The sequence below is a fragment of the Phaenicophaeus curvirostris genome, chromosome 5 (genome assembly GCF_032191515.1).
Source record: "Phaenicophaeus curvirostris isolate KB17595 chromosome 5, BPBGC_Pcur_1.0, whole genome shotgun sequence".
Lineage (NCBI taxonomy): Eukaryota > Metazoa > Chordata > Aves > Cuculiformes > Cuculidae > Phaenicophaeus > Phaenicophaeus curvirostris.
This window is the reverse complement of record NC_091396.1, coordinates 1,508,064-1,522,640: the sequence shown is the minus strand read 5'-3', so window position 1 is coordinate 1,522,640 and position 14,577 is coordinate 1,508,064. Positions and strand designations below refer to the sequence as shown.

General features: G+C 59.9%; 1 protein-coding gene across 6 annotated transcripts; it reads right to left on the bottom strand.

Moving 5' to 3' along the window:
- Positions 1-608: 608 nt before the first annotated feature.
- On the bottom strand, positions 609-14,016 carry FNBP4 (formin binding protein 4). 6 transcript variants are annotated; one of them, XM_069857223.1, is made up of 17 exons: positions 13,864-14,016; positions 13,606-13,686; positions 12,217-12,353; positions 11,556-11,745; positions 11,233-11,383; positions 11,022-11,145; positions 9,964-10,302; positions 9,238-9,448; positions 7,554-7,672; positions 4,689-4,793; positions 4,294-4,427; positions 3,859-3,956; positions 3,163-3,341; positions 1,835-2,065; positions 1,232-1,750; positions 988-1,145; positions 609-789 (listed from the first exon to the last, which is right to left on the bottom strand). In XM_069857223.1, exons 1-17 carry the CDS (start codon positions 13,988-13,990, stop codon positions 699-701), a joined length of 2,994 nt encoding a protein of 997 aa, XP_069713324.1. In that variant the 5' UTR covers positions 13,991-14,016; the 3' UTR covers positions 609-698. The 6 variants fall into 6 exon arrangements, with proteins under 6 accessions (XP_069713324.1, XP_069713329.1, XP_069713326.1 ...); XM_069857228.1 differs by having other exon boundaries at positions 3,859-3,926; XM_069857225.1 differs by having other exon boundaries at positions 7,554-7,669.
- Between the last annotated feature and the right edge of the window lie 561 nt (positions 14,017-14,577).

The following is a 14,577-nucleotide window of genomic DNA, read 5'->3' as shown; positions in this document are numbered from 1 at the left end:
TATGATTTTTCTCCATCTAAACAGCCCCAGGTCTCTCAGCTGCCTCTCATAACCCTGTTCTCCAGCCCCTTCCCCAGCTCCATTCCCTTCTCTGGACGCGCTCCAGCCCCTCCATGTCCTTCTTGGAGTGAGGGACCCAAAACTGAACCCAGGATTCAAGGTGGAGCCTCAGGAATGATCCTGCTCCTGCTGGCCACGCTGTTCCTGACACAGACCAGGATGCTGAAACGGTGATTTGTAAAGGGTGAAGCAAAATGCCCTGGGATCAGCCACACCAGAGCCACCTCTGGGCCCTGCTCCCGCTGCACCATCTCCCCTCAGGCTTCCAGGAGGAGCTGGCTGCCCTCGGGGGCACAGGACGAGAGGAACAGTTTGGAGCTGCAAGAGGGGAGTTTGAGATGAGATCTTGGGGAGAAATGTTTTGCTGTGAGGGTGGGGAGGCCCTGGCCCAGGCTGCCCAGAGCAGGGGTGGCTGCCCCATCCCTGGAGGGGTTCAAGGCCAGGTTGGATGGGGCTTTGCGGTCCCTTCCAACCCAAACCATTCCGTGCTTCCACGCCCCTGTAGCCACCACGGCCCCAGGCCCGGCCCCACTCAACCAGCCGGCGCGTCCCAAACTGCTACGATTTATTGGTGGAGGGAGGGGGTGGGAACTGTACATCTGTAAAAAAACAAAAAGAGAGAAGAGCAGGGCGGCACCTCACGTGCTCGAGGCGGTTTTCCTGCGCTTGAGGCGCGCTCGCCAGTCCTCCGGCAGCGCCTCGAAGTTGGCGTTCCTCTCGGCCATGCCGCTGCGGGGAGAACACAAGGGGTCAGAGCCCAGGAAAGGCAAGGAGACGCTCCCCACTGCCTCGCGTGCGCCTGGAGACGCGGAGACCAGCTCCCTGCTTTTAGAGGGACCGAGGAAACGGCCCCGCCAGGAGGAGCCGAGCGAGCAACGTGCCACGGGGAAGCACGGCCGGCCCCGGGAGAGCAACCAGGGCTCCTACCTCATCAGCTGCTGCTGCTTCCACTCCTCGATGCGCCGCTGGGCCGTGGTCTCGCGGTCCTCCTCGCTGGAGCTGGAGTTCTCCTCCTCGTCCAGCTCCCGCTGGATGCTCTGCCACTTCTTCACCAGCGACGGCATCTTCGTCTTGGCCTTCTTGCCCTGTGTGAGGAATTCAAGGCCGCGGTGAGAGCGGCCGGAGAGGCAGAGCAGGGTGCCCGCTGCCGGACCGGCACAGCATCGCCTACCTTGTCCTTCCGGCTCTTCCTCGGCTTCTCCTTCTCGGGCGGCGGCGGCGCCTTGGGAGCAGGAGGCGGAGGCGTTTGGGGCGGCGGCGGCGGCGGGGGCTGTTCGGTGGTGCCGGCAGCGGGCAGGGCTCCCCGTGCCGGCGTCGGCTGCACGGCAGCGGCAGCGGCCAGGCTGACGGACGCGGCGCACTCGGAGTAGCTCATGACGGCCGGCGCGGTCACACCGAGGTAGCCGGACTGCAGCCCCAGCGCGGCAGGCTGGGGGCTGGCGTGGCCCGGTGCCATGCGGAGACCGGGCCGGCCCTGGATCTCGCTCTGCAGCCGCTGGCGCGGCCTCAGGGAAGCGAGCGGCACCGCTGATGGCTGGTACTTGCCGGCGGCCATCAGGGGCTGGCTGTAGATGACCGGGCAGCTGCCGATGGTGGCCGTGCGCTGCATCAGCCCCGGGCTCATCTCCACGGCTTTCCTCTTCTGTGGCTTGGCCGACAGCAGCGGTGTCGGGCTCGGCTCAGCGGTGCCCTGGAAGGGAGAGTCGAGGTGAGCGCCGCGCCGGGGCCCTGGCAGCGCCGAGCCGCGGTTTCACCCGGCGGTGCCGCCGCTCACCTGGGTGCCGCCGGCTGCCGGGCGCGGGAGCGGCTTCAGAGGCCCGTCCTCCTCGGTTCCTGGCGCGGGTGGCTCCTCGCCCCCCTCGTCTTCCATCTCCACTTCCTGGATCTCGCCGTCTTCTCCGGGAGGCGGGGGTGGCGGCGGCGGCGGTGGCGGCGAGTCCGGGGGCGGCGGAGGCGGCGGAGGCATTTCCAAAGGCAAAGGTGGTTGGAGGACCGGGACAGAGGACTGAAGCAGAGTCCAAAATGGAGTGACCGGCATGAGAGACGTCGCAGGGACTTGGCCTGAGAAGGATTCTTTACAAAGGGAGCCTGAAGAATACACAGCGACACCGCCTTCAACACCCCGGCTCAGGCCCGCTGCCTCCGGCCTGCGCCTGCCTGGGAGCAGCCAGAGCTCCGGCCACGGAGCCTTCCCTGGCCCTGCTGTGACCCCTGAAACCCACGGCAACAGCCCGGATCTTAGACTCAGAGAATCACCAGGTTGGAAGAGACCCACCGGATCATCGAGTCCAACCATTCCCGTCAATCACTAACCCATGTCCCTCAGCACCTCGGCCACCCGGCCCTTAAACCCCTCCAGGGAAGGGGACTCAACCCCCTCCCTGGGCAGCCTCGGACACTGACCAATCACCCTTTCCAGGAAATATTTTTTCCTGCTGTCCAGCCTGAGCCTCCCCTGGTGGAGCTTGAGGCCATTCCCTCTCGGCCTGTCCCCTGTCCCTTGGGAGAAGAGCCCAGCTCCCTCCTCTCCACAACCTCCTCTCAGGGAGTTGCAGAGAGCAAGGAGGTCTCCCCTCAGCCTCCTCTTCTCCAGGCTGAACCCCCCCAGCTCTCTCAGCCGCTCCTCTTCTTCTCCAGCCCCTTCCCCAGCTCCGTTCTCTTCTCTGCACTCGCTCCAGAGCCTCAACATCCTTCTTGTGGGGAGGGGCCCAGCACTGACCCCAGGATTCGAGGAGCGCTCTCCCCAGGGCCGAGCCCAGAGGGAGAAGAACCTCCCTGGCCCTGCTGGCCATGCCGGGTCTGATCCAAGCCCAGATGCCCTTGGCCTTCTTGGCCCCCTGGGCCCCTGCTGGCTCCTGTTCAACCAACGCCCCCAGGTCCTTCTCCTCCAGGCAGTTTCCAGCCAGCCTTCTCCTAGGCTGGAGCTGCTCAGGGTTGTTGTGCCCCAAGTGCAGGATGTGGGAGCGGCCCTCGTCCTCACCCTGTTACAGCCACCACGAGGTGCCCAGAGCCAGAGGCAGCACCTCCGGCTGCTCCAGTGCTTCCTGGGGCCCCACACCCCCCCAGAGCGGTACAGCAGCCCCCCCAGCTCCCCGGCTGTACCTGTGGGGCGCTCGGCGTTGTCCCCGGCGTGCTCTCCTTTGTCTTTGGGGGGTGGTTTAGGAGGACCGTCGGCTTTTCCGTCGGTGACTCGCTGTCCCTCCTCTTCGTCCTCCCCTTCGGGGAACTCCCATTGGGACTCTCCTGAGCGCTCGTTAACATAGAAATAGCGTCTATGCTCCCTAAATCACAAGAAAGAGAAGGAGGCTTTAGATTCCCTTCTCCGGAACGGACACTCCGAGGCGGGCCTGCCGTGCGCTCTCGCAGGGAAGACCCTTCGGCAGCAGGGCTGCCGCTCCCAAACACAAACAACTTTGAGGACAGAGGCAGGAGAGGCCCGAGCCGGCCGGCTCAAAGCTCTTTGGCGTTTTGCTGGCTGCGCGAACGTCGCCCTGAGCCCCCTCGCTCCGAGGGGAGGGGACGGCCGGGCAGGGCAGCCGGCACGCAGCCCAGCGACGTCTCGCTAGCACTGGGACTTTCAGCCGGCACCCTTGGCTGAAAGCCGCCCTCCGACGGAGAGAAGGGGCTGCTCCCCTAACCCCGTGGAGGCCGCGCTTATGCTACTCTTGGTGTCAAACACACAGTGAATGCTAGAGAGAGGGAGCGGATCTGGGAGCTGAAAAACAAAAGAGCAAAGATTTCAAACAACGGCAAACGAATCAAGAAAGCCAAATAGACAAAGAAATGTTTGGGTCTGACCTGCTGGCAGGAGACAGAAATCTCGTTCTTCGTTCCGTCGGTGAGTTGGGGTTTGTCCTTTGTCAGAGCTGTTGGTCAGAAGAGGTGATCCAGAGATCCTGAAAAGTTCACAGAGCTCTCGCATGCGCGACCCCCCAGGCCCGCCCTCCGCAGCGCTTGACGCTCGCGAGAGTTGAAAACCAGCTCTGTCCGATCAGGGAAAGCAGCTCCGTCTCAAAAAGCACCGAGCACTCCGTTTGCATCCTCCAGTTAAGGGTCGGCCGGCCCCAAACTCTGCGAGTGCCGGAGGGTTTTTTCTCTGCCTGCCCAGCACTGCTAACACAGAAGCTGCTCTCAGTCTGCCAGAGGCGGCGCCAACGTCGTCAGGTGGTGATGGTCACAAATCATGTCTGAGATGTCAGAGATGAAAGGTGAGAAAGGTAGGAGAGCGCGTACCTGTCCCAGTGGCAGGACCAGCCTTTAGGGGTGGCGTTTATTTCGTATTGTTTTAGCTGTTCGGCTGCGTCTTGGAGTTTGCGTTTGAGGTAGTTTCCATTGAGAGCACCTTCTCGCCAGTCTGCAATGCGGGTCTAGAGGGCAAGAACCGGGGGAAGGCGTTGAGGGAGGCCGCGAGCGGAACCTCGGGCCAGGACACGAGGTCTGGGAGGCTTTCCCTTACGGGGGCCAGGAGGAAGACACCGCCTCCGCGCAAAGCCATGCTCTCCCCCCGCCGAGAAGGGCCCTGCAGGAGGCGGGAAGACGCGCGGTGCCGGTGTTCCCGCAGCACGGGCGGACAGTATCTGATCCGCTTCGGAACACAAGGCCGGAGCGAGGGGCGAAGGCTCGGTTACCTCTGTCTGCAACAGCAACATGTGGAAGTTGGAGATAGATTGTCTGTTGATGCCCAGGAATTCCAGTTTGTTGGTCAGAGTGTTTGCCAGCTCTCCGATCTGAAACTGCCAGGGAGAAAGGGCACAATAAAGAGCCGCCCTCGGGGCGCGGCTCCGGGCTGCTGCGGCCTCCAGGCCCTCCCTGGTGATTGGGATCCGGGACCACCCGGGGCCCCTCAGCCTGGCGGGACTGGGATGTCCCCGTCACCCCCTCCTCTGCGCCCCAGGGATGGGGTGGTGGGACGACCTCTCTCTAGAGCCGCAGGAAGTGCCAACGACTCCCAGCTCCTGCGAGCGGAGCTTTCCCTACTCCCAGCCACAGCCCCCAGCGCGGGCATCGCTCCGCACCAGCCACAAGTGGGTGTGGGCTCGGCCTGCCTCTGCTCTGCAGCTCTGGAGTTACCGCAGAGCACCAGCCAGGGCAGCAAGTGTTAAATACACCGCCGCAACCGCTTCCCGAAGGAAACGGGCCGGGAATTTGGGCCAAATTCCAGACTTCGTCAGTGCCGCTTTCCCGAGGCGCTAGCTGGAAAGCGCGGGAGAGGGGTAACGGCTCTGGATTTACTCCCGAGCAGAGACAGCCACCAGCCCGCAGCGAACGCCGCTCCTCAAGGAGTCAAACCTCCGATCCGGGCGCTGCACGGGGACACAGGATTTGCCCGCGCGGAGGGCGCTGTGTGAAAGCAGCGACAAGCTGGGGAGCGATCCGGAGCAGAAATGGGGTGGACGCCCGCAGGCGGCGCCACGATTGCTTTGAGGAGGGCTCTAAACATTTCTGTTTTCCTTCTCTCTCTTCAGAGGAAAAGGCTTTGGGAGGTTCCCAAAGCCGACAGCGCGGCGACTGTCTCCAGAGAGGGGCACGGGCCAGACAGACATGAAGCACTAGAGAAGCCTGAGGCAGGGAAATGAATTCCCACATTAATGTGGCTACGGAGAAGCCAGGGAAGATCCCACAGCAGAGGGTGACTTCGCAGCGGAGGAGCAGATCTCCTGCAAACCAGAAAGCTGGCGAGAAGAGAGATTACCCGGACCCGATGAAGCGAGCGGTACCCATTACCCGAGGAGACGGCATTCCTCCACGGCTCTAAACGGATCCTGCATGGGAAAGCACCACGCTACAGCACACAGTCTGTCACAGAGCTCTGCCGGCGCCGGGACAGGAGGGGACACCGACGGGACAGCTTGGGGTGCAGCAGCCAACAAGCGTGACCCTGCTGCTGGCTTTTTCCCCCCCTCTCTTCTTAAATAAACTTAATTTAGAAGCCGGATGAGCCCCACATAGGTGCTGCACTGAGGGAGGCTCAGGGGTTTGGCAGGGAAAATCACATCTCAAAGCTCTGCTGGAGTTCTCTTACGGGTGAGGAGCTCGGTGTGGAGATCTCTCACGGGAGAGGAGCTCGGTGTGGAGATCTCTCACGGGAGAGGAGCTCGGTGTGGAGATCTCTTAGGGGAGAGGGGCTCGGTGTGGGGTTCTCTTACGGGAGAGGAGCTCGGTGTGGAGATCTCTCACGGGAGAGGAGCTCGGTGTGGAGATCTCTCACGGGAGAGGAGCTCGGTGTGGAGATCTCTCACGGGAGAGGAGCTCGGTGTGGAGATCTCTTACGGGAGAGGAGCTCGGTGTGGAGATCTCTCACGGGAGAGGAGCTCGGTGTGGAGATCTCTTACGGGAGAGGAGCTCGGTGTGGAGATCTCTCACGGGAGAGGAGCTCGGTGGGGAGATCTCTCACGGGAGAGGAGCTCAGTGGGGAGATCTCTCACGGGAGAGGAGCTCGGTGGGGAGATCTCTCACGGGAGAGGAGCTCGGTGGGGAGATCTCTCACGGGAGAGGAGCTCGGTGGGGAGATCTCTCACGGGAGAGGAGCTCGGTGGGGAGATCTCTCACGGGAGAGGAGCTCGGTGTGGGGTTCTCTTACGGGAGAGGAGCTCAATCTGTCACAAGGACGATAACAGAGCCCTTCCCTTTCACCCTGGAAGATGATTAAGTAGTGGGAAATGATCTCTGGCTCATCTTTCGCATTGGGTTTCCATCAGGGCTCTTTCACGAGCCGGTGATTCCCCATCTGCAAACCATCTGGCACAGGGAGGCAGCATTTGCTAACAAATCAGTATTGCTCTGGAGCCAAATTTAAGGCTACAGAAGATCTCACGGTGCGGAGTGACCAAGGAATCATTAGGAAAAGCTCTCCCGTGCTGCTCCGTGTTGCTGCCCCCAGAGCCTGCACCTCCACGTGTCCCTCCTATGGCTCAGGAAGGAATTCTCAGCCAGAGCCAGAAAGAGCAAACCAAGGCTCGGGAGAGGAAATACCAGCTCGAGGCTGCAGAAACCTCCACTCTGCACCTAACGGCTTCAGAGAGTTGTGAGGGGGCAGAGACCGGTACTGGCAGCCTCTGGAAACAAGAGGGAATAGACAACGACTCTTCACCTGGAAGTGCGATAATGGAAGAGGTACGTGGTGCCAGAGGGCTGCAATGTTGTTATTGGGGAAAAGAAAGTCAAAAGCATTTGCTTGCTCTCTTGCAAATCCCAGGGCTCGGTCTTTACACCCCTAAACCCTGCTTTTATCTGGTTTTAAAGCACTTCCAAGCCCTGGCTGCTGGCTCCTGAGGTTTAGAGCTGTCGGAAGGGCACAGCAGGGTGGTTCCAGCTGGGCTGAAGCCCATCCTAGAGCTCAGTTGTCTCCTGGGCCGAGGGAGCTGGCGCATCCCTGCATGCTGCTGGCAGCATGGAGAGCCCTGGGGAGAGCAGCGAGCCAGCCAGGGCCTGGGGAGCTCCCGAGGCCGCGTTCCCTACGAACCTCGCAGACACGCACCTTCACATCTCCATACCTTTATGTCTTGCTCTTCCTCTTCCATTTTTGGTGCCCCTTGGGCTTTGGCTTTCTCCTGGGGCTCCTCAGACTCTGTCTCTTTGTCTGAATTCCCTTCAGCTGCTTCCGTGCTCGCTGCTGTGGGAGAGGAAATGACAAGTGAGCCCTTCTCCTAGCACAGTGCTGCCAACGCCGGGTGGCAACAGCGTGCTAAGAGCTAGTTGTGGTGAGAGACAGCAGGGAAAGAGCCGGGGCCTCTTCCCTACAGGAGCCAGCGAGAAAAGCCTGAAATTCAAAAGGAAAGCGGGTCACTGCCTGGGTCTTTCCAGAAGAACGGCACAGGGAGCGGAGAATTACAGCTGCTGGGACAGGAAGCGGGGACAGCCCGGAGAATGGGGGTTCAGGGAAATGGGAATGGAGCTAAACACCAGGCAGGCAATAATTAACCTTTGCCGGTTTAATTATTCATCAAGAAAAGGTCTTGATAATTTAATAAGCCAAGCCAATTGTCACACAGGCTGTGTGAGAGGTGGCTCCCTGTTCCCAGGGAAGCACGGAACTTGCTGGGAAGAGCTGGCTCCAGGCACGCTCTGCTCATGCGCACACAAGCCCTCTGGCAAATCCACCTGAGACAAACTCCACCAGCTCAGCTGTGCAGCTCTGGATCGCGGCTCTGCCTTAGTCAGGGTAATATCAACCCTGTTTGGGGCACGCACAGTCTCTCACAGCAGCAGGACACAGCCTGCTCCAGGTTCAGGGCACCTCCACACTGTTTTTTTCCTGGAAAAAGCTGTGGTGTCTCCTTCTCTCAGCTTTCTGAATGGCTCAGCTCCAGCCAAAGACGGCAAACCAAGGCTCGGCAGAGGAAATACCAGCACGAGACTTCAGAAACCCCTCAGTTTGCATCCAACAGCTTCAGAGAGCTGGGAAGGGGCAGAGCCATTGGCAGCCTCCAGAAACAGGGATTATGGACAAGGAATCTTCACTTGGAAGTGCGGTAATAGAACAGGCACGTGGTGCCAGAGGGCTGCAATGTTGTTACTGCGGGAAAGAAAGTCAAAAGCATTCACACTCTCTCACAACAAATGCCAGGGCTCGGTCTTTACTCCCCCACATCCTGCTTTTACCTGGTTTTAAAGCCCTTCCAAGCCCTGGCTGGAGACAGGACACGGAGTGGCAGAGATGCTCTTCCAGAAGGAAGGCCGAGCTGCTCCAGCACCCGTGCTGAGATCACACGAGCAAGTGTGGAGCCAAACCCAACACGCCGTGGGTTTGAAATGTGGTGACTGTCACCAGCTTAAAAACACGACATGAAAAGAGGACGGGAAACGCTCCCTGTGTACCACAGTCAGGATTTATGGTGGTGTGAGGAGGCAGAAGCCAGTAGGATGCAGTAATGCCGTTATCACACTGCTGTGTTCCCTCTCCTGATAAAGCACTGGCTATGGACACTCTCCTATCTGTTCTCCTGTGCTGGATGTAGACTCTCTGCTGATTATTTTCTTTAATTATAGGACGGAATTTCAGACAGCACTGGCTCATCCCTGCTCTGCCCTGCACCGGCCCATCCCACGTTACCTCCGTGCCCATCACGGCTCCTCTTCATGCCAGGAGGGGCTCCAGGTGTCCCACACATCTTCATGGCAAGGAGATCCCAGCAGGAGAGGGCCGCAGCCTTTCCAAACACCTGCCTTTCCAATTACCTGTTTCTCCCGCTTCCGGGCTCTCTCGGCCCGTCTTGGTGGAGCCTCGGCTGGCAGATTCAGGGCTGGCGGCTCCGACAAACAGTTTCCATTTCCCTCGCTTCGAGGCCAGCCTGCGGGTCGTGTCCTGTGAGGCCGACTGGCTGCCATCCGAGAGTGGGCTGGAGCCCGAAACGCTGCCGTCGCCTTCCTCCAAAGCACGCAGCTCCGCCTGCAGAGAGAGGCGACAGTGAGCAGAACGTCAGGGGCCAGAGCTCTCCCAAGATGCAGAATCATAGAATCACAGAATCACCAGGTTGGAAAAGACCCATAGGATCAAGTCCAATCATTCCCATCAATCACTAACCCGTGTCCCTCAGCGCCTTGTCCACCCGGCCCTTAAACCCCTCCAGGGAAGGGGACTCAACCCCCTCCCTGGGCAGCCTCTGCCAGGGACCAATCACCCTTTCTGTGAAAAATTTTCTCCCCTGGTGGAGCTTGAGGCCATTTCCTCTCGTCCTGCCCCCTGTCACTTGGGAAAGAAGAGCAAACCCCTCCTCTAATCAGGGCATCCACAGAAAGCTGTGGCTGACAAGCATCCAGATCCTTATGGAGCCCAATCCCATTTAGGAACAGCACAGGAAACGCAGGGTTCCTCTCATGAAGGAGGCAGGAGAGACACAAACACCTGCTGCTCCATTTCCAGCTATTCCTGCAGCCTCGTTCCCATGACAGAAGTCTCCTTACCTTCTTTCTCTCCAGCACCATCTCCAGCTCTAGAGTATCTTGCTCCTCCTCCTCCTCAGCGCTCTCTCCCGACTGCACCACGCTGCACACATCCTCCGGCAGCGTCTCTTCCAGGGGATCCCTGCTGGGCTCCGGCTCTTCAGGAGCAGCCGTCGCCTCTTCCGCTTTCACCTCCTCTTCTGGGGGTGGCTCGACCTCCTCCTTGCAGATCACCTTTCTCCTCCAGCGCTCCTCTTCCTCCTTCACCACGTCAGGCAGGAGCGGTGCCAGGAGGGCGGCAGCCACCCCCTTCTTCTCCTCCTCGCTGTTAGAGAGGGCTTGGACACCTTCGTTCACTTCCTGTAGGTCAAATCCCGTGTCAGCTTTCCAGAATCACAGAATCACCCGGTAGGAAAAGACCCATCAGATCATCCAGTCCAACCATTCCCATCAATCACTAACCCATGTCCCTCAGCACCTCGGCCACCCGGCCCTTAAACCCCTCCAGGGAAGGGGACTCAAACCCCTCCCTGGGCAGCCTCGCACACTGCCCAATCACCCTTTCCAGGAAAGATTTTTTCCTAATGTTCAGCCTAAACCTCCCCTGGTGGAGCTTGAGGCCATTCCCTCTCGGCCTGTCCCCTGTCCCTTGGGAGAAGAGCCCAGCTCCCTCCTCTCCACAACCTCCTCTCAGGGAGTTGCAGAGAGCAAGGAGGTCTCCCCTCAGCCTCCTCTTCTCCAGGCTGAACCCCCCCAGCTCTCTCAGCCGCTCCTCTTCTTCTCCAGCCCCTTCCCCAGCTCCGTTCTCTTCTCTGCACTCGCTCCAGAGCCTCAACATCCTTCTGGCGGGGAGGGGCCCAGCACTGACCCCAGGATTCGAGGAGCGCTCTCCCCAGGGCCAACTACAGCAGCCACGGTTACCCTCCCCAGGCCAGCAGAGGAAGGAGCCTGGATGCCCCAGAGCTCTTCTCCAGGCCACAAACGCAGAGAGAACCACCTGCTGTTGCCGAGGAAGCCCAAATTGACACCTACAAGCCCCTGTGGCCACCAGAAAGTGGTGCCTGGCGCATCTGACTCACTTTCTTCACCTCCCGCTTGGCGAGGCTGGCCCCGCGGCCGACGCTGCCCGGGGCGGCCCCCTTCTCCTGGGGATACAGCTCGGCAGCCGCCACGAAGCTGCCGTTGGCTCCCGCTGCGGTGCTGCTGAGGAAGAGGAGGAGAGGGAGTGAAGGGCAAGTACGGAGAACACATCCCAGTGCATCCCGCTGTGGGGCTGGAAGTCTCGCTCACCCGTGCTGGTAGTGCTGCAGGCCCTGGACCTGCGTCGCCAGGTACGGCGGCAGCTCCCAGGTCACCTCATTGCTCTGCGTGTTCCAGTAGTAATAGCAGCTGGTATTCTCATCCCACACCTCCTGCCAGTCACCCATTTCCAGCTCCCCGACTGCCAGAAAGACAAGGACAGGCTGTCACCACGAGATCTGAACCACCTGGATCACTTCCCAGGCTGCAGTCACCCTGCTTTCCCCAGTGGGACCCCTTTAACACCACCTTTGGCTCCTGCTGGGACAGCAGCCCCTGGCGACCGGCGCAGCCGGAATGTCTGAGGATCTCACCTCCCGCCAGCGAGCACTGGGTGTCGTACTGCCATTCCGGAGCCGGCGTGGATCCCGCTCCGTTTGCTGTGCCGGAGGACTGGCCCGGGCCCGGCTCCTTCGGCTCCGGGCGGGGAGGCATGGGGGGCAGCGCCGAGGAGGCACCGGAGGGCTCGGAAGGCTGCGGAGGCGCCGTGATGGCATCGATCTCCTGCACAAAATCATAGAATCACCAGGTTGGAAAAGACCCAGCAGATCATCGAGTCCAACCATTCCCATCAATCACTAACCCATGTCCCTCAGCACCTCGTCCACCCGGCCCTTAAGCCCCTCCAGGGAAGGGGACTCAACCCCCTCCCTGGGCAGCCTCTGCCAGGGACCAATCACCCTTTCCAGGAAAAATTTTTCCTAATTTTCAGCCTCAACCTCCCCTGGTGGAGCTTGAGGCCATTCCCTCTCGTCCCTTGGGAGAAGAGCCCTCCACAACCTCCTCTCAGGGAGTTGGAGAGAGGTCTCCCCTCAGCCTACTACGTGATGTTACAAATAACATCCCAGCATCAAATTGGAATCCCGACGAGGCAAAACCGGAGCCAACGTGCCCATTGGAAACATCCTGAAGAGCTAAACAACCCCCTTTCCACCACCCGAGGAGAAACTCGGCTCTCTCCGGAGCCGCACTGACCGCTAGGAAGTTGGCCAGCGTGCTGTCGATGTCTGCTGAATTATTGCCATTTGCATCCGTGGAACGAGCTGCCTTCTCCGGGGTTTCGCCCTCCTCGTCGTCGCTATCTGCGTAGGCGCCCAGCAGGCACAATCCACCTGGTGGGGAAGGAAAGGAAGCAGCAGATCCTCAGGGAACAGGACAGCAGCTCGTTCATCCCGCCTCGGAGCCGGGACTTCCCATCACCACCCATCCCGCGGAACGGGCGGACTGAGGGGGTCAGGCACCCCCCATCCTGAGCATTCCAGGAAAAACACCTCCCACCCCTCTTCCAAACATCCATGGGGACACCTCCTGAGCCCCAAAACCATCGGGGCGCCCCCCGGGCACCTTGGGAATTGGAACCACTTTTCCTAGGAGCAAAAAACCCTGATGGAACAATGCTAGAAAGGAAAAACAGCTCCCAGCCTGGAGAAAAAGACTTGGATGTGGGAAATGTCACATCCTGCTGAGGTGGGCATCACTGCTTCCCAAAATACCCATATTTTAATTATTAAATTGGTATTAAGTTTATTTAAGAGCTAATAATAAGCAATAATAATAAGAATCGCCTCCATCTCTTTGTTTTCCCCGTCAAAAAACTCATACTATGCAGAAAGTATCTCCTAACCTACGTGTTTAGGATGAGAAACCATTTCCACATCAACAAATGACTCGGAGGGAGTTTCTACATCACCCCCCACCCCTAAAAAGGGTAAAATGAGGGCAATGACACAGCTCATGCTGAAAAAATAGACAACGATGGAATAGGTTGGTTTGGAAGGGACCTTAAAGCCCATCTGGTTCCACCCTCTGCCACGGGGACACCACACACTGGATCAGGGAGCTCAAACACCTCAGTCCTTCAGATAAAAAGCACTTAAAAGGGCATAAAACCCCCATCTCGATAATAAATTGAAAAAAGGGATAATTAGCTCCCCTTAACAAAAAAAAAAGACTGAAGGAACCATAGAGGGGACATTGAGATGAGATCTGAAGGAGAAATGATTTGCTGTGAGGGTGGGGAGGCCCTGGAATAGGTTGCCCAGAGCAGGGGTGGCTGCCCCATCCCTGGAGGGGTTCAAGGGCGGGTTGGATGGGGCTTGGAGCCCCCGATCCAGCAAGACGTGTCCCTGGGGTGGGAATTGGATGGGTTTTGAGGTCCCTTCCAACCCAAACCATTCCACAATTCCGCAACAATAGGCTTGGAACCGGCTGAGCTTGTAAATCCCTTCCACCTCAAACCATTCCATCGCTGTGTAGCGGAGAAGTTGGCCTCTCTGAGGTTTATTTCTCCACAAAAAAAACCCTCTCGCTCCCTGCTGGGCGCTTTTCCAGCCCCCCAGTCCTCAATCTCCTCTTGGCTCTCACCTGTGGCTTTGACAGCGGCGGGCGCGGGGGGCGGCGGGTTAGGGGCGAGGCGAGGAGGCTCCGCCACAGCTTCGGGCTCCTCTGTAAAGGAAAAAACATTAAAATACGAGGATTTAAGGCCGGGGGGGCGGGGGGGCGGGGGGCGCGGGGAGGGGCTTTGCCCCTCCCCGCGCGCCCCCCCCCCCCCCGGCCCACGAGGCCTCATATAGGCCGCGCCCTCCCAACAAAGCCCTTCCCCCGCTTCCCCGCCGCCGTTACCGGGCTCGGAACCCGACTCGGTTCCTTCAGCAGCGGGAGCCGCGGTGGAATCGTCGCGGCGAGGCCCCGGAGGGGAGAGGCGGAGGATGGGCCGGCGAGCGGGCGCCGAGCGCGACTTCTTGCCCATGGCGGCCGGGAGGGAGCGGCGCCGCGGGCGTGCGTCGCGACGTAAAGGGGCGTGCGTCAGGACGTAAAGGGGGCGGGGCGTGCGGGAGCCGTTGAGGGGGCGTGGCCTAGCGAAGCCACGCCCACAAGGGGAGGGGCTTTGCTGCCCAATAGACCCCTCTGGCCCCATAGCAAAGGGCTGCCCCATAGCCCCCTCTAGCCCTGTCCTGCCCCATAACCCCCTCCTGCCCCATAGCCACCTCTAGCCCCATAGTAGAGAGCTGCCCCCTAAGCCCCATAGCCCCCTCCTGCCCCATAGCCACCTCTAGCCCCATAGTAGAGAGCTGCCCCCTAAGCCCCATAACCCCATCCTGCCCTATAGCCCCCGCTCTAGACCTATAGCAGAATGCTGCCCCATAACCCCATCCTACCCCATAGCCTCCTCTAGGCCTGTCCTGCCCCATAACCCCATCCTGCCCTCTAGCACCCTCTAGCCCCATAAGTCCCATCCTGCCCCATAACTCCCTCTAGCCCCATAACTCCCATCCTGTCCCATAGCCTCCTCTAGCCCCATAACTCCCTCTAGCCCCATAAGTCCCATCCTGCCCC

Bases quoted from the DNA above. Each gene is read 5' to 3' on its own strand.
- FNBP4 (XM_069857223.1), bottom strand. From the start codon at position 13,990: ATGGGCAAGAAGTCGCGCTCGGCGCCCGCTCGCCGGCCCATCCTCCGC. The intron at 7,673-9,237 runs GTAATTGGAAAG...CCTCTCCCACAG, and splicing joins CCCGGAAGCGGGAGAAACAG to CAGCGAGCACGGAAGCAGCT. The intron at 3,957-4,293 runs GTACGCGCTCTC...TGAACTTTTCAG, and splicing joins TGGTCCTGCCACTGGGACAG to GATCTCTGGATCACCTCTTC.